This window comes from Salmo salar, chromosome ssa04, assembly GCF_905237065.1.
Source record: "Salmo salar chromosome ssa04, Ssal_v3.1, whole genome shotgun sequence".
Lineage (NCBI taxonomy): Eukaryota > Metazoa > Chordata > Actinopteri > Salmoniformes > Salmonidae > Salmo > Salmo salar.
In genome coordinates, this window is record NC_059445.1 from 65,735,439 (window position 1) to 65,760,834 (window position 25,396).

A 25,396-nucleotide genomic window follows, 5' to 3' on the forward strand; every position below is an offset into this window, starting at 1 on the left:
ATCAAGACATTCTCTATGGAAGACATGAACGGTAAAATAACGAAGGAACCCCTTTCAAGTTCAGCCGCAAGCTATTACAGGAATTATGATGCGTCGACTATTTCTCTCTAAACCATATACCTTTGACTATTACGAGCCTGCTTCTGCCTACCACCGCTCAGTCAGACTGCTCTATCAAAAATCAAATCATAGACTTAACTGTAATATAATAAAACTTAGGTCATTAATATGGTCAAATCCAGAAACTATCATCTCGAAAACATTATTCTTTCAGTGACATACGGAACCGTTCCGTATTTTATCTAACAGGTGGCATCCATAAGTCTAAATATTCTTGTTACATCGCACAACCTACAATGTTATTTCATAGTTCCGTAAAATTCAGGCAAATTAGTTCGCAACGAGCCAGATTCTGTATACCCTGATTCTGCGTGCAACGAACGCAAGAGAACTGACACAATTTCACCTGGTTAATAATATTGCCTGCTAACCTGGATTTCTTTTAGCTAAATATGCAGGTTTAAAAATATATACACTTCTGTGTATTGATTTTAAGAAAGGCATTGATGTTTATGGTTAGGTACAGTCGTGCAACGATTGTGCTTTTTTTCGCAAATGCGCTTTTGTTAAATCATCCCCGTTTGGCGAAGTCTGCTGTCTTTGTTAGGAAGAAATAGTCTTCACAGTTCGCAACAAGCCAGGCGGCCCAAACTGCAGCATATACCCTAACTCTGTTTGCAAGAGAAGTGACACATTTTCCCTAGTTAAAAGAAATTCATGTTAGCAGGCAATATTAACTAAATATGCAGGTTTCAAAATATATACTTGTGTATTGGTTTTAAGAAACACATTGATGTTTATGGTTAGGTACACATCGGAGCAAAGACAGTCCTTTTTCGCGAATGCGCACCACATCGATTATATGCAAAGCAGGACAGGCTAGATAAACTAGTAATATCATCAACCATGTGTAGTTAACTAGTGTTTATGACTGATTGATTGTTTTTTTATAAGATAAGTTTAATGCTAGCTAGCAACTTACCTTGGCAATGTAAAGCAGGTGGTTAGAGTGTTGGGCTAGTTAACGTAAGGTTGCATCCCCAAGCTGACAAGGTAACAATCGGTCGTTCTGCCCCTGAACAAGGCAGTTAACCCACCGTTCCTAGGCCGTCATTGAAAATAAGAATGTGTCCTTTAACTGGCAAGTCAGTGAAATAAAGGTTAAAAAAACAAACAAACAAAAAATCGGCCAAATCGGTGGCCAAAAATACCGATTACCGATTGTTATGAAAACTTGAAATCGGCCCAATTAATTGGCCATTCCGATTAATTGGTCGACCTCTAGTTGGAATAGGGTCCAGTATGCAGCTTGAAGGTTTAGAGGCCATGATTATTTTCATCATTGTGTCAAGAGATATAGTACTAAAACACTTTAGTGTCTCCCTTGATCCTAGGTCCTGGCAGAGTTGTGCAGACTCAGGACAACGACGCTTTGGTGGAATATGCAGATTTAAAGAGGAGTCCGTAATTTGCTTTCTAATGATCATGATCATTTCCTCAAAGAAGTTCATGAATTTATTACTGCTGAAGTGAAAGCCATCCTCTCTTGGGGAATGCTGCTTTTTAGTTAGCTTTGCGACAGTATCAAAAATAAATTTAGGATTGTTCTTATTTTCCTCAATTAAGTTGGAAAAATAGGATGATCGAGCAGCAGTGAGGGCTCTTCGATACTGCACGGTACTGTCTTTCCAAGCTAGTCGGAAGACTTCCAGTTTGGTGTGGCGCCATTTCCGTTCCAATTTTCTGGAAGCTTGCTTCAGAGCTTGTGTATTTTCTGTATACCAGGGAGCTAGTTTCTTATGACAAATGTTTTTAGTTTTTAGGGGTGCAACTGCATCTAGGGTATTGCGCAAAGTTAAATTGAGTTTCTCAGTTAGGTGGTTAACTGATTTTTGTCCTCTGATGTCCTTGGGTAGGCAGAGGGAGTCTGGAAGGGCATCAAGGAATCTTTGGGTTGTCTGAGAATTTATAGCACGACTTTTGATGCTCCTTGGTTGGAGTCTGAGCAGATGTTGCGATTGCAAACGTAATAAAATGGTGGTCCGATAGTCCAGGATTATGAGGAAAAACATTAAAATCCACAACATTTATTCCACGGAACAAAACTAGGTCCAGAGTATGACTGTGGCAGTGAGTAGGTCCAGAGACATGTTGGACAAAACCCACTGAGTCGATGATGGCTCCGAAAGCCTTTTGGAGTGGATCTGTGGACTTTTCCATGTGAATATTAAAGTCACCAAAAATTAAGAGTATTATCTGCTGTGACTACAATGTCCGATAGGAATTCAGGGAACTCAGTGAGGAACGCAGTATATGGCTATTCGTTGCGAAAAATTGCCAAGAAACTAAAGATCTCGTACACCACCGTGTACTACTCCCTTCACAGAACAGCAAAAACTGGCTCGAACCAGAATAGAAGAGGAGTGGGAGACCCTGGTGCACAACTGAGCAAGTGGACAAGTACATTAGAGTGTCTAGTTTGAGAAACAGACTTCTCACAAGTCCTCAACTGGCAGCTTCATTAAATAGTACCCGCAAAACACCAGTCTCAACATCAACAGTGAAGAGATGACTCTGGGATGCTGGCCTTCTAGGCAGAGTTCCTCTGTCCAGTGTCTGTGTTCTTTTGCCCATCTTAATCTTTTATTTTTTTGGCCAGTCTGAGATATCGCTTTTTCTTTGCAACTCTGCCTAGAAGGCCAGCATCCCGGAGTCACCTCTTCACTGTTGACATTGAGACTGGTGTTTTGCGGGTACTATTTAATGAAGCCAGTCTGAGATATGCTTTTTCTTCGCAACTCTGCTTAGAAGGCCAGCATCCCGGAGTCGCCTCTTCACTGTTGACGTTGAGACTGGTGTTTTGCGGGTACTGATTACACTTTGGATCAGTACACCCAGTCATTACAGAAGATACAGGCGTCCTTCCTAACTCAGTTGCCAGAGAGGAAGGAAACCGCTCAGGGATTTCACCGAGGGTGTGGTGACTTTAAAACAGTTACCGATTTTAATGGCTATGATAGGAGAAACTGAGGATGGCTCAGCAACATTGTAGTTACTCCACAATACTAACCTAATTGACAGAGTGAAAAGAAGGAAGCCTGTACAGAATAAAACATATTCCAAAACATGCATCCTGTTTGCAACAAGGCATTGAAGTAATAATGCAAAAAATATGGCAAAGCAATTTACTTTTTGACCTGAATACAAAGTGTTATATTTGAGGCAAATCCAATACAAATATTACTGATTACCACTCTCCATATTTTCAAGCATGTGGCTGCATCACGTTATGAGTATATCGATAAGGACTGGGGACTTTTTCAGGATAAAGAATTCATGAAATGGAGCTAAGCCCAGGCAAAATCCTAGAGGAATAACTGGTTCAGTCTGCTTTCGACTAGACACTGGGAGATAAATTCACCTTTCAGCAGGACAATAACCTAAAACACAAGGCCAAATCTACACTTGAGTTGCTTTCTATTCAGGCTATAACTCGACAAAAGTCAAGGGGTATGAATACATTCTGAAGGCACTGTATGTGATATGTCAAAAGAGATTAGTGCATAAAGGTTAAATACAGAAATTGGTTAACTATTTAACTAACTATTTCTATTGGAGTTCTATTGCCATATATTGCCATTGGAGTTCAATTTAGGTCATTTTAAGACTTAGGTGATTGCAGCACAAAACCAATTTGGATAGTATTTGCTTGTAATATTTATACAAGTAAGACATGCATTTTTGAACAATTGCTTCTACTATTGTAGCAACTGGCAACTCAAGACCACAAGCTGTGTTCCCGTAATGAATAAGGGTGTCAATTTAGGCTATTTGTTGTCTGTTGAATCAATGAGTGGCCATGCCAACAAACAGTACATTTACATATCCTGGTTCATAGAATGTTAATTGTTAATATTTCTAAATATTTCTCTCCCTGCAGCTCTCTCAAGGAAAAACACAGTACATGAATGTTATTGTATTTAATTCAACTCGCTATCATTAAACCATGAAAGACATCATTAAGTGATGTACAAGACCAAAGTACTCCCATGGAGCTTTGCTCAATTGTAGTTTAATGTTCTCTACTGCATAACTTACTGGGTTTTACTGTTTAATGCATAACGTATGAATTCAAGTAAATACTATATGGTGTCTAATATAACTTATATGATTATTAGGTGAACAGAAGAGTTAAGGATGATTTTGTATACTGTAAATATGGCGTCTGTCTGTTGGATGGTGATATGGAATCTCGAGCAGAATAGTTGTTATTCTATTAAATATCCCTCCACTCAGGTGGCTGACACTTTGTTAGCTCAAGGTATACGATGGCAATGTGGCCTCACAATTAGAGGCCAAGGCAAGAGCCCAGCCCACGTAGTCAATAATGAGAATGTTGCTTGGGGTGCAAAACAGTGGCCTTCTGGTTTCTGCAAACACCCTTGAAGCACAGACATCACTCCCATACTTTTTATCAACTCGTTATTCTGCGGTATCTATCGCCTTTCAATGTCCCCCTGGAACAGATGATTTTGTTGGCTGTTTATTTAACTGTGTGTGTCCAAGTTCGGCTTGGTCTCTGGCGGAAGGCGTTGCTCTGTATAAGTATCTGTCTCAGCCCTGATTCCTGAATGAAGAGTTGAGGGCACAATAAGTAACACTTATTATCAAGGGACACATGGAGGTATGCTCGAGTTCACCACCATATTTTTGATGGAGGCCTCTGGATACAGAATTGATAGGTTCAGTAAAAACCTGCTGGATGTCCGCTCCAGTTAAAAGGATTTATGGTGTAAGAGCTCATACTGTAGTCATTAGGGACGAATGGAGAGGCAGCAACACTGGATGGCGTACAGACATGGCTGTCCTCCCTGCAGCAGTCGAAACACAATCTCAAAATGACATAATTATTTTAGAAACAAGAGAGTGTGAGCTGAGGAAAGCAGAGGGAAAAAGGGAGGGAAGACTTTTGTTTGTGAATGCAGTCATTGCCAAGCGACATCAGAGTGTTTGGTATCATTGAGAACTGCTTAATCTTGTGGTTGTCAATGGTTCCAATACATTGCCTACACTTCTGCTGCACATTACCACTCAGACCAGATTACTAACTGGTGGTGGTGAATTAGCTGCTTCTTTAGAGAATGTCCCGAGGAAACATTGTCCTCACTAGCTGTGTTGTTGTCAAACTGTTTCTAATTCTAATGCTCACATGCCCCCATCACTTCCATTGATTGTTAGGTTGTGGTGGCTAAAGTTAGCTGAAGTTGGTAGTGGCTGTTCAAAGAAAACCGAACCATGGATTACAGTTTCTCCAGGCCCATAGACTACTTTCAGGGTGAGGAACCATCTAACATCAAGTTGTAAAATAGTGAACTACTCTTTTAAGGCAAGCTTTCCTCTTTTGACCTTGTGATGTGTCTGAATTTTTCTGTGAAGGAGGGGTTTGCTTGGGTGTGCCCTCATACTGTAGTTCATCAGAAACATAATTCAACTAGGCATTGTACTACCTGGCCTATACTGGAATCATGTGATCTGAACTAAGTGATATTTGCATATTTTTGCAACATTTATTTCTGTGTTTAAAGCTCAGAATACTCCCAAACTATGGGTTATTTGTTGTGTTTCAAACATTCCATACACTTTTCACATCTCCATGTTTTACCCTGGTAACAGCCATTTAATCCTCTTGGAATAATGATTGAATGTGGTGAACACAGTTAAACTGACGGTTTGTGCTATCAGCGATTCACATTGACACCCACCATTGTACTGTGAAGCAAAAGCCTTGACACCGGGTTACAAGTGGCTCTGACAACTATCATAGATTCCCTATCATTAATTGTGATAATACAGTAACATGCAGCGAGACTGTGTACACGTTCAACACTGCTGACCTTTCTCTTGAATAAATGAATACCTAATGAATAATTCATCATCATTATTTGTTGTATTATTTTTCTGCCTTGTTTTTGGAGTAAAAGTAATACACATGCCACAACCACGCGTGACCTTCTCATGGAACAATGATGAATATTAATAGAGCACTATTTTCATGACAAAAGTGGTCACAGTGCTGTATGTGATTTAACATTATTTACGTTATTTAGATTAAGAACAAATATGTGATGTTCCTGTAAGTATTTCAGTCAAAACATTTTATTAGTGGTTATAGTATTTCAATTACAAGAAGAGGGATTAAACTCATCATGGTCCATGGTCCAGACTGAAGGTGTCAGAAGCTCTCCAGGACCAGTGTTGGACATCTCTGCTCTGTAGATATTCAACTTACTGCCAGTTTCATTTGTTGTCAACTGCAACATGAAACAAACTTTTACAGCAAGCGTAGTAGTAACTGGTTTAAGGGAAGCGGGAGGATTTATACTGTTCTCTCTGTCCATCTAATCGGTCTTCTTTAACTTAATGTAATACATGTGAACATTGATTACTAAGACAACTTAGTAACTGCATGCCAAGGAGAGGCAGATGACTAATTGAATGTAGTTGGTAGTGTGGATGGTATGACCATTTAGAGATCATAAGGCAATCCATAGTAAGTTATTTATCATGTCAGATAAATAAAAGCACAACCAATCTTTCAAAACAACCTTTAAGGCAATCTTTCCTCTTTGTTGCAAAGCGAACAAAGGGTCACTGAACTAAAACACTCCAATAGGCTGTATTGCTGGACAGAGCAAAGGTTATTGGCCTTTTGTCATGAATATAACTTTTTTTGTTTTACTGTTGAATATTGTTATTTCACTTTTCCTTAGGTAATACTTTTTGAAGAAATCAGTCGTTAACCTTTAGCCTTAGATTTGCATCACAAATTGTACAGTTCTCTAATAGTTTTGATATATGCCCACGGAGACTCGCTCTTCCTTGTCCCCGTTTGGTATGCGCTGGAAGTCGAATTGGTATTATGAGCATTATGATATTCCTCCACTGAAGTTCATTGGATTGAAGGTTAGGCAAAGAGGTTAGGATCCAATAATCTGTCCTGAATATAAATCACATGTTGTTTGTTACCACCAGTTCTCTTGGGGACTCAGAGAGAAATCAGTTTAGGCTTCTCTCTTATTCAAATAAATGGTTCGACTGGGCTTTTCCACAAAGCATGCCTACTGGAGAATGCCAAGGATATGCAAATCGGACTTGGCGTACGTTCTCATTGTAAATTGAAATTTAGCACAGGTGCTGACATTTAAATCAATGTATCATGATAATTGTGACAGAATTAATTTGCAAAATACTAAGCATACGTTTTGTTTCCATAGAATGTTTGAATCATTTCTAATGAGCCTCATGTATGTAATTTGGTGTTGAGTGTGCATAAAAACAATTTATGAGCCAAAAATTACCACCAATCAATAGACACACTGGATGTATGAAAATAGACGCTAATGTACAGTGCCTTCAGAAAGTATTCACACACCTCAACATTTTGTTGTGTTACAGCCTGAATTTGAAATTGATTAAATTGAGATGTATTGTCGCTGGCCTACATACAATACCTCATAATATCAAAGTGGAATTATGTTTTCTAAATGTTTACAAATTAATTAAAAACTAAAAGCTGAAATGTCTTGAGTCAATAAGTATTTAACTCTTTGTTATGGCAAGCCTAAATAAGTTCAGGAGTAAAAATGTGCTAAACAAGACACATAATAAGTTGCATAGACTCACTCTGTTTGCAATAATAGTGTTTAGCATAATTTTTCAATGACTACCTCATCTCTGTACTCCACATATACAATTATCTGTATGGTCCCTCAGTCGAACAGTGAATTTCAAACACAGATTCAACCACAAAGACCAGGGAGGTTTTCCAATGCCTGGCAAAGAAGGGCACCTATTGGTTGATGGGTAAAACGAAAAGGGGTCATTGAATATCCCTTTGAGCATGGTGATGTTACTAATTACATTTTGGATGGTGTATCAATACATGCAGTCACTACAAAGATACAGGCGTCCTTCCTAACTTAGTTGCCGGGGAGGAAGGAAACCACTCAGGGATTTCCCTATGAGGCCAATGGTGACTTTAAAACAGTTAGAGTTTAATGGCTGTGATAGGAGAAAACTGAGGATGTATCAACATTGTAGTTACTCCACAATACTAACCTAATTGACAGAGTGAAAAGAATAATCATATAATTTCAGTAGTCCTCTATTATGATTCATTTTATTCTATCTCGCATAGCTTATTAGTACACCCTTGTGGTTGAATATATATGTATCTATTGTAGGTCCTAGGATACAACAATGAATAATGTGGAACAAATAAATACAATCAAAGGATACCTTAAAATGTACATTAATGAACACCTTGTGAAACAGCTGTGAAAACCAACCTGGCAATATTTAAGATTTTTAAAACATAAACGTTTATGTTTTTTTGGTCCAGTTAATCATTATTTTATTTTCACAGATTTTTTTGTACACTCACATGGCAATCATAGACTAAAATACTGAATTCTGGTGTGTGGAATATTGAGGATGTGGTTGCTGTGTGGGTGGGAGGTTCAGCCTGTCACTTGTTCTCAACAGGCAGCCAGTCTCGGAAGGGGAACTTGAAGAGGGAGACTGAAAAGTCCAGGCACTAATGCTATCTTTGTTCTGAGTGTTTGCAGTGCTAGTGTTTTTATTTAATCTGTGTATCTCGCATGCTATGTGCCCAGTATGATAGAGCAAGAAAACTAGACCCACTCCAATTCTCATACCGCCCCAAGAGATCCACAAATGACGCAACCTCAATCGCACTCCACACTGCCCTTTCCCACCTGGACACATTCTATGTGAGAATGCTATTCATTGACTACAGCCTAGCGTTCAACACCATAGTGCCCACAAAGTTCAACACTAAGCTAAGGACCCTGGGACTAAACACCTCCCTCTGCAACTGGATCCTGGACTTCCTGACGGGCCGCCCCCAGGTGGTAATGGTAGGCAATAACACATCTGCCACGCTGATTGTCAACACTGGGGCACCTCAGGGGTGTGTGCTTAGTCCTTTCCTGTACTCCGTGTTCACCCACGACTGCATTGCCAAAAACGACTCCAACACCATCATTAAGTTTGCTGACGACACAACATTGGTAGGCCTGATCACTGACAACGATGAGACAGCCTATAAGGAGGAGGTCAGAGACCTTGCAGTGTGGTGCCAGGACAACAACCTCTACCTCAATGTGAGCAAGACAAATGACATGATCGTGGACTACAGGAAAAGGAGAGCCGAACAGGCCCCCATTAACATCGACGGGGCTGTAGTGGAGCGTGTCAAGAGTGTCAAGTTCCTTGGTGTCCATATCACCAACAAACTATCATGTATGTATGTATGTATGTGTGTGTGTGTGTGTGTGTGTGTGTGTGTGTGTGTGTGTGTGTGTTGTGTATATATATATATATTATGTATATATGTATATATATATATATATATGTGTGTATATATATATATACACATATATATATACACATATATATATACACATATATATATATATATATATATGTGTATATATATATATATATATATGTATAATACATGCATATATATGTATAATACATATATAAGAGGGCACGATAACACCTTTTTCCCCCTCAGGAGACTGAAAAGATTTGGCCAAATCTTTTCAGTCTCCTGAGGGGGAAAAGTTGTTATCGTGCCCTCTTCTTGACTGTCTTGGAGTGTTTGGACCATGATAGTTAAAAAAAAAATATTAGGGAGTGGATCAGCTTTAACCTCTTACATCAGATATACCATGCAAAGGTATATCTGTTCAAAGTGTTTTTAAGCATGATGTAGTGTGTTAAAACCTCTTACATCTAGACGTTCCGCTAGCGGAACACCTGCTCCAATATCCAATGATAGGCGTGGCGCGAATTACAAATTCCTCAAAAATACAAAAACTTCAATTTTTCAAACATATGACTATTTCACAGCATTTTAAAGACAAGACTCTCCTTTATCTAACCACACTGTCCAATTTCAAAAAGGCTTTACAGCGAAAGCAAAACATTAGATTATGTCAGCAGAGTACCAAGCCAGAAATAATCAGACACCCATTTTTCAAGCTAGCATATAATGTCACAAAAACCCAGAAGACAGCTAAATGCAGCACTAACCTTTGATGATCTTCATCAGATGACACACCTAGGACATTATGTTATACAATACATGCATGTTTTGTTCAATCAAGTTCATATTTATATCAAAAAACAGCTTTTTACATTAGCATGTGACGTTCAGAACTAGCATACCCCCCGCAAACTTCCGGGGAATTTGCTAACAATTTACTAAATTACTCACGATAAACGTTCACAAAAAGCATAACAATTATTTTAAGAATTATAGATACAGAACTCCTCTATGCACTCGATATGTCCGATTTTAAAATAGCTTTTTGGTGAAAGCACATTTTGCAATATTCTAAGTACAAACCCCAGCCATCACGGGCTAGCTATTTAAACACCCGGCAAGTTTAGCCTTCACCAAAATCAGATTTACTATTATAAAAGTTTGATTACCTTTTGTTGTCTTCATCAGAATGCACTCCCAGGACTGCTACTTCAATAACAAATGTTGGTTTGGTCCAAAATAATCCATCGTTATATCCGAATAGCGGCGTTTTGTTCGTGCGTCCCAGACACTATCCGAAATGGTAAATCAGGGTCGTGCGCATGGCGCAATTCGTGACAAAACATTTCTAAATATTCCATTACCGTACTTCGAAGCATGTCAACCGCTGTTTAAAATCAATTTTTATGCAATTTATCTCGTAAAAAAGCGATAATATTCCGACCGGGTATCTCCTTTTCGGCAAACAGAAAAATCACAAAGACGGGGGCGGCCAGGGCACGCGCCTAAGCCCACAGTCCCTTGATCGGCCACTTGAGAAAGGCGATAATGTGTTTCAGCCTGGGGCTGGGATGACGACATTCAGGTTTTTCCCGGGCTCTGAGCGCCCATGGAAGACGTAGGAAGTGTCACGTTAGAGCAGAGATCCTTTGTAAAAGATAGAGATGGCAAAGAAGTTCAAGAAATGGTCAGACAGGCCACTTCCTGTAAAGGAATCGCTCAGGTTTTGACCTGCCATTTGAGTTCTGTTATACTCACAGACACCATTCAAACAGTTTTAGAAACTTTGGAGTGTTTTCTGTCCAAAGCCAATAATTATATGCATATTCTAGTTACTGGGCAGGAGTAGTAACCAGATTAAATCGGGTACGTTTTTTATCCAACCGTGAAAATACTGCCCCCTAGCCATAACAGGTTAATATTACGGATAAATTGTTGATTCCATCAATTTAATTGTCTGCATCATTTCCAATCCACCATATATTTTTGGGGTAAATATATATATATTTATATAAACATCTATACATATTTGGACAACACACCCGTGACAGAGTACAGCATAAAGATCCAGAATGTGAATGTACACGATGAGGGGTCCTACGTGTGCTCCATCCTCACAAGCAACAAACCCAAATCATCCAAAGTGCATCTCTGTTCTCTCTGCTACCACACGGTAAGCAGTACCGGAGCTCCAAGTCTAGGTCCAAAAGGCTCCTTAACTTCTTATGGATGGTGGCAGTATTGAGTCGCTTGGATGACTGACGTGCCCAGAGTAAACTGCCTGCTACTCACTCCCAGAAACTAAGATATGCATATTATTAGTAGATTTGGATAGAAAACACTCTGTCGTTTCTAAAACTGTTTGAATGATGTCTGTGAGTATAACAGAACTCATATGGCAGGCAAAAACCTGAGAATAAATCCAACCAGGAAGTGACTTGTAGTTTTTCTATCTAATCCCTGTTCAAACTACAGTGTCTGTGGGGTCATTTTGCACTTCCTAAGGCTTCCATTGGCTGTCAACAGCCTTTAGAAACTTGTTTCATCCGTCAACTGTTACTGGGCAGAGAATAGGAGCTCAGTCAATCAGTGGACTGCCTGAGAGCAGTGAGTTGTTTACTCTGCGGGCACGCTTGCTCGTCGCTCCTTCTTTTTCTTCTGTAATGAATACGATATTGTCCGGTTGGAATATTATCGAAGTTTTATGTTAAAAAGACCCTAAGGATTGATTGTAAACATCGTTTGACATGTTTCTACGAACGGTAATGGAACTATTTGACTTTTTGGCTCTGGTTCTACGCTCACGCGTTATGCCTTTGGATAGTGATCTGAACGCGCGAACAAAACGGAGTATTTCGAACAAAAATAAAATTTCTTGTGGAAGTGGGGGTGCTGGGAGTGCATTCCGACGAAGATCAGCAAAGGTAAGGGAAGATTTATAATACTAATTCTGATTGTAGTTGACTCCAGAACTTGGCGGATAACTGTATAGCTTGCTTTGATGGCTGAGCTCTGTACTCAGAATATTGAAAAATGTGCTTTCGCCGTAAAGCTATTTTAAAATCTGACACAGCGGTTGCATTAAGGAGAAGTGTATTTATAATTCTTTCAATAACTGTTGTAAATTTTATCAACGTTTATGATGAGTATTTTTGTAAATTGATGTGCTCATTCACCGGATGTTTAGGTTGGAATACATTTTCTTGACCATCACGCGCCAATGTAAAATGGGGTTATGGATATAAATATGAACTTTATCAAACAAAACATACATGTATTTTGTAACATTGAGTCCTGAGAGTGTCATTTGATGAAGATCATCAAAGGTTAGTGATTTATTTTAGCTGTATTTCTGGTTTTTTGTGACACCTCTCCTTGCTTGGAAAATGGCTGTGTGGTTTTTCATGTTTAGGTGCTGTCCTAACATAATCAAATGTTTTGCTTTCGCCGTAAAGCCTTTTTGAAATCGGACACTGTGGTTGGATTAAGGAGAATCTTATCTTTAAAATGGTGTATAATACTTGTATGTTTGAGAAATTTTAATTATGAGATTTTTGTTGTTTTGAATTTGCCGCCGTGCACTTTCACTGGCTGTCGAGATTCAAGCCATAAGAATTAAAAGCTTCTACCCCCAAGCTATAAGACTGCTGAACAATTAATCAAATGTCCACCCAGACTATTTGCTTTGTCCCCCCCACACTGCTGCTACTCTCTGTTATTATCTATGCATAGCCACTTTAATAACTCTACCTACATGTACATAATTACCTAAATTACCTCTCCACCAGGGGCCCCGCACATTGACACATTGACTCTGTACCAGTACCCCCTGTATAAAGCCCCACTATTGTTATTTACTCCTGCTCTTTAATTATTTGTTATTCTTATCTCTTACTTTTTTTAGGTATTTTCTTAAAACTGCATTGTTGGTTAAGGGCTTGTAAGTAAGCATTTCACTGTAAGGTGTTGTATTCGGCGCATGTGACAAATAACATTTGATTTGATTTGGTCAGTCAGACATCACTCGATGAACACCACTCGATTGTGCTTCACAACAGAATGGACACAATAGAACACTGTAAAAATATGCTGGAATGCATAACACTCATCCTCTCTCTGTTTTCTCTGTTTTCCTCACAGATGTACTGTGGATAGCAAGGTATCGCGGGTGGCTTGGCTCAACCGCACCACCATTCTCTACGCGGGGGCTGACAAGTGGTCTCTGGACCCTCGAGTGGTCCGAATGGACAACACACCCGTGACAGAGTACAGCATAAAGATCCAGAATGTGAATGTACACGACGAGGGGCCCTACGTGTGCTCCATCCTCACAAGCAACAAACCCAAATCATCCAAAGTGCATCTCATCGTTCAAGGTACTGCACTTCTTCTTCTCTCAGATTCTGTCCGTTTACATAGTTCACTTGTGGTTTGTGATGAGAGTTTTGTCAATTTTCCTTCTAGACGCATAGGGCTGAATAGATATCACTGTCTTTGCTTGGTAGTCTGACTGACTTTAGTGTTAAGTTTGCAGATGCTATATTTCAAACTCGGGACTGTGATTGTTTTGACTTAACCGGTGGGAAGGCATGAGAGATAAAGAGAAGGAAAACTTCTTAGTCGCCTTCGCCAGGATGATCTAATTATCTGAAACTTGCCAAACGTGACTCCCTGAGATGAAATTGGGATTTAATCTAGGTTTAATTTCAGATCGTTGATAGATATTGATTTGGTGGACACAGCAAGTTGGAGAATACCGTGGCCCCGTTTCAGTGCAAGGGCTTACTAAATCAGCTGTCGATACCTGGACTTTTGTTATCATTTACAGTGAACTCAATTTTCTTCTCACTCAGTTTCCAAAAACAATTAGCACCACTGCCCTTTGTCGGCTTTAGTGGTACAGATCATGTAGACACACTCATTTGACGTTTTATTAAAACATGTAAGATCTTTGCATTTAGAAAGGGACTAATGCCACAACAAACAACAGTATGCATGGAATCATAAAATAATTGACATTAGACATTATTTGGCAATGTCTATTTCTTGCTCAACAGAGTCCCCAAGGGTTCTTTATTGTCATATTTGAAAATGCAACTTTTTTCTAAGAAAACAATGTATTATCTGTTACTCATTAACCTATTGAATTTAGCCCTGACACTAATTACTGGGAAAATAAATAAAATAATTGCCAGTTATTTACTTAAAAGATTAGCAGCGGCTTGAACACAGAACAAATGACTGTACTTAAATCATTATTCCAAACTGTAATTAACAGATCATTGGAAGGAATTCCGGCTACTCTGTATAATTACTCTTCATAATATGTTATGAATTTATTATATGCTGCTGCTACTCTGTACTTCATTTTACTCTTATTATTATCTATCCTGATGCCTAGTCACTTTACCTTGCCTTCATGTGCATTTCTACCTCAAATACCTTATACCCCTGCACATTGATCGGGTACTCCTTGTATATAGCTTCATTCTTGTGTATTTTATTCCTTGTGTTAATATATACACTACTGTTCAAAGGTTTGTTTTGTCCATTAAAATAACATCAAATTGATCAGAAATACAGTGTAGACATTGTTAATGTTGTAAATGACTATTGTAGCTGGAAATGGCTGATATTTAATGGAATATCTACATAGGCGTACAGAGGCCCATTATCAGCAACCATCACTCGTGTGTTCCAAAGCCACGTTGTGTTAGCTAATCCAAGTTTATCATTTTAAATGGGTAATTGAAAACCCGTTAGAAAACCCGTTTGCAATTATGTTAGCACAGCTGGAAACTGTTGTTCTGATTAAAGAAGCAATACAACTGGCCTTCTTTAGACTAGTTGAGTATCTGGAGAATCAGCATTTGTGGGTTTGATTACAGGCTCAAAATGGCCAGAAACAAAGACTTTCTTCTGAAACTCGTCAGTCTATTCTTTTTCTGAGAAATGCAGGCTATTCCTTGCGAGAAATTGCCAAGAAACTGAAGATCTCGTACAACACTGGGTACTACTCCCTTCACAGAACAGCAAAAACTGTCTCTAACCAGAAGAGGAGTGGGAGGCCCCGGTGCACAACTGAGCAAGAGGTCAAGTACATTTGAGTGTCTAGTTTGAGAAACAGACTTCTCACAAGTCCTCAACTGGCAGCTTCATTAAATAGTACCCGCAAAACACCAGTCTCAACGTCAACAGTGAAGAGGTGACTCTGGGATGCTGGCCTTCTAGGCAGAGGTCCTCTGTCCAGTGTCTGTGTTCTTCTTTTTTTTGGCAACTGCTCGGCATCCGACCATAAGGCGCTGCAGAGGGTAGTGTGTACGGCCCAGTACATCACTGGGGCCAATCTTTTATTTTTATTGGCCAGTCTGAGATATGGCTTTTTCTTTGCAACTCTGCCTAGAAGGCCAGCATCCCGGAGTCGCCTCTTCACTGTCTAAAGAAGGCCAGTTTTATTGCTTCTTTTATCAGGACAACAGTGTTCAGCTGTGCTAACATAATTGCCAAAGGGTTTTCTAATGATCAATTAGCCATTTAAAATGACAAACTTGGATTAGCTAACACAACGTGCCATTGGAACACAGGAGTCATGATTGCTGATAGTGGGCCTCTGTACGCCTATGTAAATATTCCATAAAAATCTGCCATTTCCAGCTACAGTAGTCATTTATAACATTATCAATGTCTATACTGTATTTCTTTCTTTCAAAAACAAGGAGATTTCTTAGTGACCCCAACATTTGAACGGTAGCGTATATATATTTTTTACTCTGCATCGTTGTGAAAGGCTCGTAAGGAAGCATTTCACGGTTAATTCTACACCTGTTGTATTTGGCGCATGTGACAAATCAAATTTGATTAGATTTATTGTGGTTTAGTAGTGGAAGCTTTTGGCACGGATTGATTTTAATTCTACCTCATAATATTTTCGCACACTTCACTATTAGATTGTAAAGGTGTTTGGTCTAGGATATAGAAAAAAAACTCACACAAGAAATCAGATTAAAAAAAAACAATACTTCATGTTTTATGATGGCAGACTTTTTCCTTTACTTTTAATTTTCCTAAATGTTACCCTCTAAGATACTGCACAACTCTTAAGTTGGTGTGTACAACATGGCTGAACTTGTCGGGTGCTTTTATTGTTAGATCCAAAGAGACTTCTCCTGGAGAGCAGCACTCTTGAGAATTGCTGTGTGAGAGTGAAGGTGACTCATGGGCGCCAGGCCGTTGGTTCACGGAAACCAACACAGCACGGCAGCCCTTCACTGCACCTCAGCTTTTAATATTTCATGCTGTGTTTAGCCATGAAATGCTTCACAAAAAAATGCTATCACATTTCTCTCCTGCAAGCTCTAAACGGTACCGCACTGCTTTCTCGGCCTTCCTGCCTATTTATACAACACAAGGAAGAGGTAGGAGTAGAATTGTTCTTGTCTCTCTACAATTACAGTATACCTTATGCAGAGTTACAGTAAAACACATGTATTTCTGCAAATGGATGTTTTGGATTATGATCTGCTTGGATATTGCTGTAATGTCAAAACTGCGTCTATTTTGGTTTAGAATGAAGCCAACTGGAAAACCATATCTTTGCGAAAACTGCATGCACTTCCAAAACATCAATCTGTGATATTGATTAGAAGTAATTCAATAGGGGACAAGTAACGAAGGAGAATGTACAGGAGCGCCAGACAGAAACCTTAAACTTGGATTTTGCCTCAAACTTTGAGCTTTTCATTTTGTAGAGAACACAAAGAAGCATTGTAATAGGGCTTTATAAGGGGACAAAGGTCATTTGATTGTTGCAGAAGCAGCATTTGACTACAATTATCTCTCAACTATTTAAAACTGAGATAAGTGAGTGAATCACAGTTTGTATTCACAAGACATCAATGCCACTTTCACAGAAAAGCCAGACTTTATTGGAAGCCATGTTTTGTCAGAAATTCATAACATTCACTTCTGTTTCTTAGTAAGATTTTATAGCTGTAACCTTCATCCATGCTTCTCAACCTGGAATCTCTATTAGTTATTATGTCATGAAAAATTCTTAGTCATTCTAACTTGTTTCTCAAACCTGATCTCACATAGATACACAAGGCGAGTTGTGGCATAACGTGAACACGCCCCCAAGTAGGGTACAGCCGTAGGGTACTCCCGTTACGCCCATCCTAAGCAAACGGACACTTTTTTGTCGTTTCTATAAACGTTTTCAGCAGAGGCACGTCTTTTATTAACATACTTGGCTGTCACACCAACACCAACCGGCTGTTTCACCGGTTAGCTGACGTTAATCTCAATCTAATTTGCTAGTCTTAGAAATGTTGCGTAACTACTTCCGGTCTTTGCCTGCCCTTGAACAGACAAGGTATTTAGAAAAGTTGATTCTTGTTGGCTTGTCTATATGTCCATTCAACTTGCCGGAGACCAGCTGGGGAGACAACCCTACCAAATGGCCCAAAGTAGACTAAGGAAATATCTATACCTATTTGGTGGAATCTCCAGGTTTGCATAAATATACAAGTGTTGAAGAATATTATAGCTGTTATTTGGACAAATTCATCTCACTAGTCCTTTATACAAGCTGTAGAAAGGCCCATGGAGTTGGTGGAATCATCCTTTAATTCATGGCCACTTGCTCAGCTGGGCCAGGGGTGCTTTAATTAGGTCAGGTGGAAATGTCGGACAGATCTCAACTCATTAAATGGAGGAAATCACCACCGCCCGACCACGCTGCCTTCTCTTCCTCAACTCCGTCTAACCCACACATTCTGTGCGTCCATGAATCAACACAAACTACCAAGTAAATATACCACTTTGTGGTTAAAGGAATTCCTGCCTCAGTCTCATCCATTCCTCTGTCACCTGACCCGTGACCACCTGTTCACCTTCACTATTGTCAGTCATCCAACCTGTACATCTACCCACACAGATTCCAATAATCTTTCACAAGCTAACTAGCAAACTTTATGCAATACACATAGCTAGTTAGATACAAACAAGTGTTAGCGACTTACCGGTGATGAAGTGCTTCGAACACACATAAATGTATCGAGTAACCGGAGCCCACAGCCCATCATCATCATCATCATTGCGGAAACCATGAGGTTCGTCTAACCTGGTCCTTGGGCAGTTGATTAAACTTAATTTGGTGGTGTTTTCTCCCAGTATTGTTCAGACAAAATGGTACGCAATAGCTTTTCGGCATCTTAAAGGCAGGGTTAGCTAGCTCGTTGAAGTAAGTCAGTCAGAATCTGCTCTTTGGCTGGTAATTGTGGCCTATATTCCATGCAAAGGTATATCTGTTCAAAGTGTTTTTAAGCATGATGTAGTGTGTTAAAACCTCTTACATCTAGACGTTCCGCTAGCGGAACACCTGCTCCAATATCCAATGATAGGCGTGGCGCAAATTACAAATTCCTCAAAAATACAAAAACTTCCATTTTTCAAACATATTACTATTTTACAGCATTTTAAAGACAAGACTCTCCTTTATCTAACCACACTGTCCGATTTCAAAAAGGCTTTACAGCGAAAGCAAAACATTAGATTATGTCAGCAGAGTACCCAGACAGAAATAATCAGACACCCATTTTTCAAGCTAGCATATAATGTCACAAAAAACAAAACCACAGCTAAATGCAGCACTAACCTTTGATGATCTTCATCAGATGACACGCCTAGGACATTATGTTATACAATACATGCATGTTTTGTTCAATCAAGTTCATATTTATATCAAAAACCAGCTTTTTACATTAGCATGTGACGTTCAGAACTAGCATACCCCCCGCAAACTTCCCGTGAATTTACTAAATTACTCATGATAAACGTTCACAAAAAACATAACAATTATTTTAAGAATTATAGATACAGAACTCCTCTATGCACTCGATATGTCCGATTTTAAAATAGCTTTTCGGTGAAAGCACATTTTGCAATATTCTCAGTAGATAGCCCAGCCATCACGGCTAGCTATTTTGACACCCACCAAGTTTAGCCCTGACCAAACTCCGATTTACTAGAGTTTGGTCAGGTGTTCTTCGTCAGAATGCACTCCCAGGACTGCTACTTCAATAAAAAATGTTGGTTTGGTTCAAAATAATCCAGTTATATCCAAATAGCGGTGTTTTGTTCGTGCGTTCAAGACACTATCCGAAGTGTAAATAAGGGTCACGAGCACGACGCATTTTGTGACCAAAAAAATCTAAATATTCCATTACCGTACTTGTACTTCGAAGCATGTCAACCGCTGTTTAAAATACATTTTTATGCCATTTTTCTCGTATAAAAGCGATAATATTCCGACCGGGAAAGCGTGTTTACATACAAAGAGAAAGAAAATAAAAGCATGGGATCCCCTCGTGCACGAGCCTGAGTCTCATAGTACTGTGACCGGCCACTATCCAAACACGCTAATGTTTTTCAGCCAGGGGCTGCCTCGATATCATTCAGCTTTTTGCCGCCTTCTGAGAGCCCATGGGAGCCGTAGGAAGTGTCACGTAACAGCAGAGATCCCCTGTTTTGGATAGAGATAATCAAGAAGGCCAAGAAATGGTCAGACAGGGTACTTCCTGTACAGAATCTTCTCAGGTTTTGGCCTGCCAAATGAGTTCTGTTATACTCACAGACACCATTCAAACAGTTTTAGAAACTTTGGAGTGTTTTCTATCCAAAGCTAATAATTATATGAATATTCTAGTTTCTGGGCAGGAGTAATAATCAGATTAAATCGGGTACGTTTTTTATCCGGCCGTGAAAATACTGCCCCCTAGCCATAACAGGTTAAGACGACATGGAAGTATGTTAAAAACGACCAACCAAGCATATACAAAATGTTTATAGAATGATAAAAAAAAAAGAATACAGCCATTGTCGGGTTATGAGTAAAGTAGGCAATTTAACATAGGAGAAACGGGAGTACCCTGCGGCTGTACACTGCTCGGCGGCGTGGTCATGTTAAGCCTCACCATGTGTATCTATTGTGAGTTATAACATTGATATGGATTTTTAACATAAAACCACAGAAGGCAGAATAGAACGATTACCAAATAGCTCACCTCTGGAATATCATCAACAAAAAGCCATTCTACAAAGGCATTTATCTCTACTACAATAAGCATTGTATTGTATAGACATTTTATAACATTAAAAGGTCTTTCATGTGACCCTTACATTGAAAGATGCTGAACCTATTTCATTGGCATTTCATACTGAGATACACTCCATACCTGATCAACTTGTCTGTAAGTCTCTTTATAAGAAAACCCAATGAACTCTTACTAACAAGTGAAAGTGTGCTTCTAGATGTTTCAGAAATGTGAAAATGTAGTCTAATTAATTACATGAAGAAAAACAATAGATGGAGGGCTATACCAACATGGTCTATTTCACTTAAAAGCCAAAAGTCCATCATCTCCCTTACCTAACTAAACACTTCTAAATCAATTGTATTTGTCAAATTCTTCGTAACAACAGGTGTAGACTAACAGTGAAATGCTTACTTACGTGTTCCTTTCCAACAATACAGAGTTAAAGATAAAGTAAAAATATATATATAAATAGTGACCCGAGGAATAAATACACAGTAAATAACCAATAACGAGTAAAAATAAAAATGGGTATATAACAAGAGTACCAGTACCTAGTTAATGTGCAGGGGTATGAGGTAATTGAGGTAGCCATGTAAATATACTGTAGGTAGGAGTAAAGTGACTAGGCAACAGGGATAGATAATAGACTGAGCTGTAGCAGCAGCGTAAGTGGAGCAGCAGCGTGTGTGTGTGTGTGTGTGGCATAATTATGTATGGGTGCACATGTTATATGTTTGTGGGCGTATGTAGTGTATTCGTGTGTGTGCGTGTGTGTTGGGGTGTCATGGTAAGTATGCAGGTAGTCCGGGTAGCCATCTATTGGTTCCAGACTTGGTGCGCTGGTACTGCTTGACGTGCGGTAGCAGAGAGAACAGTCTATGGCTTGAGAGGATGGAGCCAATTTTTTGGGCCTTCCTCTGTCACCGCATTGTATAGAGGTCCTCGGATGGCAGGGAGCTAGGGTCCCAGTGACGTACCACACATTTCTTGAGGATCTGAGGGCCCATGACAAATCTTTTTAGCCTCCTAAGGGGGAAGAGGCGCTGTCATGCTCTCTTCACAACTGTGATGGTTTGTGTGGACCATGTGGACACCGAGAAACTTGAAGCTCTCGACCCGCTCCACTACAGCACTGGAAATTAAGATAATTGATTGCACCCAAATTGGCCATTTTAATTTATAAGATTCATATAATCTTCAATAAAAATAGTACCTAACATTCGATTTGGACTATCATTCTTTCTAACAATGAGTAAGACACGAGGAATCCAATAAATTATTATCAGCCACCCAAAGACCCCCACACCATTCCCACCCCAACAACTGGCTTGACCACACAATTTATTTTCATCATGAGCAAAAGCAATTGGTTTTCTACCCAAAGTTGCAAAGAAAATGTTGTGATCTATTTAATAAACATAAAGAGACCAGCAAAATGGATATAAGGGAATAGACAGAACTGCAGCATCTAGTAGGCAAAGCTTGGTACTTTCACACTAATTTATGGTAAAGAATGCAAGTGACTTCAATGGCTGATTTCTCTGAACAGGGGAATAAAACATCACCAGCAATACATTACAAAGTTTGAATAGGCAATACTCCAAGCAGCAGCTTCATAGTACTTGTCAGACATAGAGAACTGATACTTTATACTGGTTGTTGGGGTGGAATTGGCGTGGGGGGTCTGTGGGTGGCTATTGATAATTTTATTGGATTCCTCATGTCTTACTCATCGTTAGGACGAATGATGGTCCAAATAAGATGTTATGTACTATATTTATTGAAGATTATATGAATCCTATAAATTAAAATTGTAATTTTGGGTGCAATTAATTTAGCTTAATTTCTCAGAGATCAAATTATAAATTCAACAAAATAATGTTTCAGGAATGCTAATCTTATCTGTTTCTAATTACAGAAACGCTTTCAGAACGATCTGAAATGTTGGTTGACATGGCTTGCTGAAATTAGATGGAATGAGCCGTGAGGGAGAGGTTGTTGTCCTGGTACCACACTGCCAAGTCTCTGACTTGCTCCCTATAGGCTGCCTCATCGTCGCCGTAGATCAGTCTAACCACCGTCGTGTCGTCAGCAAACTTGATGATGTTGTTGGAGTCGTGTGTGGCGGCGCAGTCATGGGTAAACAGGTAGTACAAAAGGGGACTAAGCACACACCCGTGAGGAGGCCACGCGTTGATGGTCAGCTTGGCGGATGGGTTGTTGCCTACCCTCACCACCTAGGGGCGGCCCGTCAGGAAGTCCCAGACACATTTGCAGAGGGAAGTGTTCAGTCCCAGGGTCCTGATCTTGGTGATGAGCTTGGTAACACTATGGTGTTAGATGCTGAGCTGTTGTCAATAAACAGCATTCTTACAAAGATATTCCTTTTGTCCAGGTGGGCGAGGGCAGTATGGAGCGCAATAGAAATTGCGTCATCTGTGGATCTGTTAAAGTGATATACGAATTGGAATGGGTCCAGGGTGACTGGGATGATGGTGTTGATGTCAGCTATGACCAGCCTTTCAAAGCATTGCATGGCTATAGATGTGAGTGCTACGGTGCGATTAGTCATTTAGGCAGGTTACTTTGGCATTCTTGGGCACAGGGACTATGGTGGTCTGCTTGAAACAAGTTGGTATTACAGACCAGGTCACGGATAGGTTGAAAATGTCATTGAAGACACTTGGTATTCCGTCTGGCCCCACGGCATTGGGAATGTTAACCTGTTTAAAGGTCTTACTCACATCGGCTATGGAGAGCAAGCTCAGACAGTCGTCCGGAACAGCTGGTGCCGTCATGCATCGTCCAGTGTTGCTTGCCTCGAAGCGAGCATAGAAGGCATTTAGCTCGTCTGGTATGCTTGCAGCTGGGCAGCTGGGTTTCCCTTAGTTTGCAAGCCCTGCCACATCAGTCAAGCGTCAGAGCCAGCGTAATAGGATTAGTAGTAATAAAAACTGTAGTCAGCCAACCAAGTAGGAACCCAGCTTTACGGCAGGAGAGAGAGAGATTGGGAAGTCTATAAGGACAGTACTGCCTTAGTGGTCCTTCTGGCCCCCGCAGGCCTTCCCGTCTACCACCGCCACTGAAATGGAGTTCCATGTTAACCTGCACAGAGGGAAGGCCTCCAGTCCAGAGGGAAACGTCAATCAGCCAAGTGACCTTGTCCACTGATACCACCAGGAATAAGGCACCTGCTTCCATGGTGACTGTACGGAGAAGCTAAACCTGAGCCAACTGCATTCAAGACACACTACCAAAAGGAATATGTTATCTAAAGTAAAGCTCTTTGCTGCATACCTTATTAAGTTTACTTCCAGTACTAGAGTTGATGGAAGTGGAAAAGAGCGGGGATGTGAGGAGTGGAAAAGAGCTCAACCGATACCCCTATAAATTTGAGTGCATTCTGATTCTCAGATTTGTTAAACTCATGGTAATAGCAGCTAGAAAATGAGGCTGAGTTGTGGTGCAGAGATGGGCCAGGTGTGTTTTGCAATGTTTAACTCCCTTTTGGTACCATGGGATGTACTGCCATCACACCAGTGCAGACAGTGACTCAGAAGTAAAAGGGAATTAGGTTTGCTGATCATATACTCAATACTATACTCAATACAGTGCCCATGGGAATCATTTAGAATGGGTCACACATCGAATCATTTAGAATGGGTCACACAACTAATAGATTACACCAGCATAGCCTCCTCTAACACACTGGAATACCTGTCATTTTTGCTTTTTAAAGCATCTACGCTACGAGAGAAAGGCATATTTACACCACATCTCAAAATCTACTTGACATCACAATCCATTAGGGGTGTATGGGAACCTCGGTTTGGTCCATGCTGTGAACCCGAATGAATACATAACAAAAATATATAAAATGAATTGACGCAGCAAACTGTCATTTTGTAAGACGCAGCCGGAACTAGTTCTGTACGATGGTGAGTGGTGGGGTTGATAATCCAGAATTGGAGGATCCTGCATCTTCGTTTAACTCCAGTTTGGAAAATGTTGGCTCCCCAGTAGATTACAACGGCGATGGACAGAGAGTTGTGGATAAAACGTTAACGGTATGTCATGCTCAACGGGAATAGCCTATGCAACTGCCAACACCTCAAATATGTCGACACATTTACGTTGACATCACCCCAGTATACTGGAGCATCACAACATGTCTCCCCTCTGTATTCAAGCAGCCCTTGGTAGCTGACTCTGACCGGGCCAAAGAAATTACACGAGCGATAGATAGGCTATGTTTATATTTTTTACAGTCTTTAGTTTATAGCTGCAAATATGGGGTTTCAGCACCTCGTGAAAGTGCTCGGGCCACGTTACAAACTTCCCTCTTGCACTTATTTCAGCAAACAGGTAGTACCCGTATATAATGCAAGCAAACCAAGTTTTCAATGAACTGGCCAATGCACCCTGTGTTTCGCTTACTTAACAGTGCCCATCACATTACCCCGCAGTGGGAGAGACACGACTCCTTTATGAGAGTCACAACTCCTTTATGAGAGTCATAAGTGTACATCTGGCACTGAAGGAGGCAGTGTCATGGTGTGTTCGTAACCAAGTGGGATATAGGGATTTACCACATACGACTGGGAAAAATCCCCTTAAACGGCCCTCAAACTGGTAATTACTAATGGGAAACTTGTCTATCAACCTGAGCACCCACTTCTCCCACATGGTGACCTCTGACATCACCTACTAAGGAAATGGACTCTATAACAGCATTTTCGGCAATTGAATGCAAAAAAATGTATAATTATAAATCGCAATCTACAAAAGTTGTTTCTATAATTTGTATGCAAGCATGACAGCTATACTTTTAGTTTATGGTTGACACAGCTTGTTGGCCATTAGCAAATTGCCATTTCTCAACAAG

The 25,396-nt window shown here is 40.0% G+C and overlaps 1 protein-coding gene across 2 annotated transcripts in view; it reads left to right on the forward strand.

The window, feature by feature from the left end:
- Nucleotides 1–25,396, forward strand: part of LOC106603663 (opioid-binding protein/cell adhesion molecule) — a 379,546-nt gene that overhangs the window by 280,799 nt on the left and 73,351 nt on the right. For both annotated transcript variants that reach the window (XM_014197611.1, XM_014197610.2), the window contains one exon: nucleotides 13,556–13,791. In XM_014197611.1, coding sequence (XP_014053086.1) covers nucleotides 13,556–13,791 — 236 coding nt within the window. The remainder of the gene's footprint in view (nucleotides 1–13,555; nucleotides 13,792–25,396) is intronic.